At 65.6% G+C, this 323-nt stretch overlaps 1 protein-coding gene across 3 annotated transcripts in view; it reads left to right on the forward strand.

The window, feature by feature from the left end:
* The first annotated feature begins 6 nt into the window (after window positions 1-6).
* WDR20 (WD repeat domain 20) overlaps window positions 7-323 on the forward strand; it is a 47031-nt gene continuing 46714 nt past the window's right edge. For 2 of the 3 annotated variants that reach the window (XM_009891046.1, XM_009891048.1), the window contains exon 1: window positions 11-259. In XM_009891046.1, the coding sequence (XP_009889348.1) occupies window positions 11-259 (249 nt within the window). Of the gene's footprint in view, window positions 260-323 lie in introns of all 3 variants that reach the window. The other variant, XM_009891047.1, reaches the window with a different exon arrangement.

Below are 323 nucleotides of genomic sequence, written 5' to 3' on the forward strand. Positions count from 1 at the left end.
CCTTTCCAAGATGGCGGCGGAGGGAGGAGGGAAGGAGATGAACGAGATTAAGACCCAGTTCACCACCCGGGAGGGGCTGTACAAGCTGCTGAGCCACTCGGAGTACAGCCGGCCTAACCGGGTGCCCTTCAACTCGCAGGGCTCTAACCCGGTCCGCGTTTCCTTCGTCAACGTCAACGACCAGAGCGGCAACGGGGACCGGCTCTGCTTCAATGTGGGCCGGGAGCTCTACTTCTACATCTACAAGGGGGTCCGCAAGGTACCGGGGCTCGGCCGCTGGGCTGGTGGGGGAGTGGCGGGGGCTCGGTGCCGGCCGCCCGCCC

The sequence above is a fragment of the Charadrius vociferus genome, unplaced genomic scaffold (assembly GCF_000708025.1).
Source record: "Charadrius vociferus isolate BGI_N301 unplaced genomic scaffold, ASM70802v2 scaffold228, whole genome shotgun sequence".
Lineage (NCBI taxonomy): Eukaryota > Metazoa > Chordata > Aves > Charadriiformes > Charadriidae > Charadrius > Charadrius vociferus.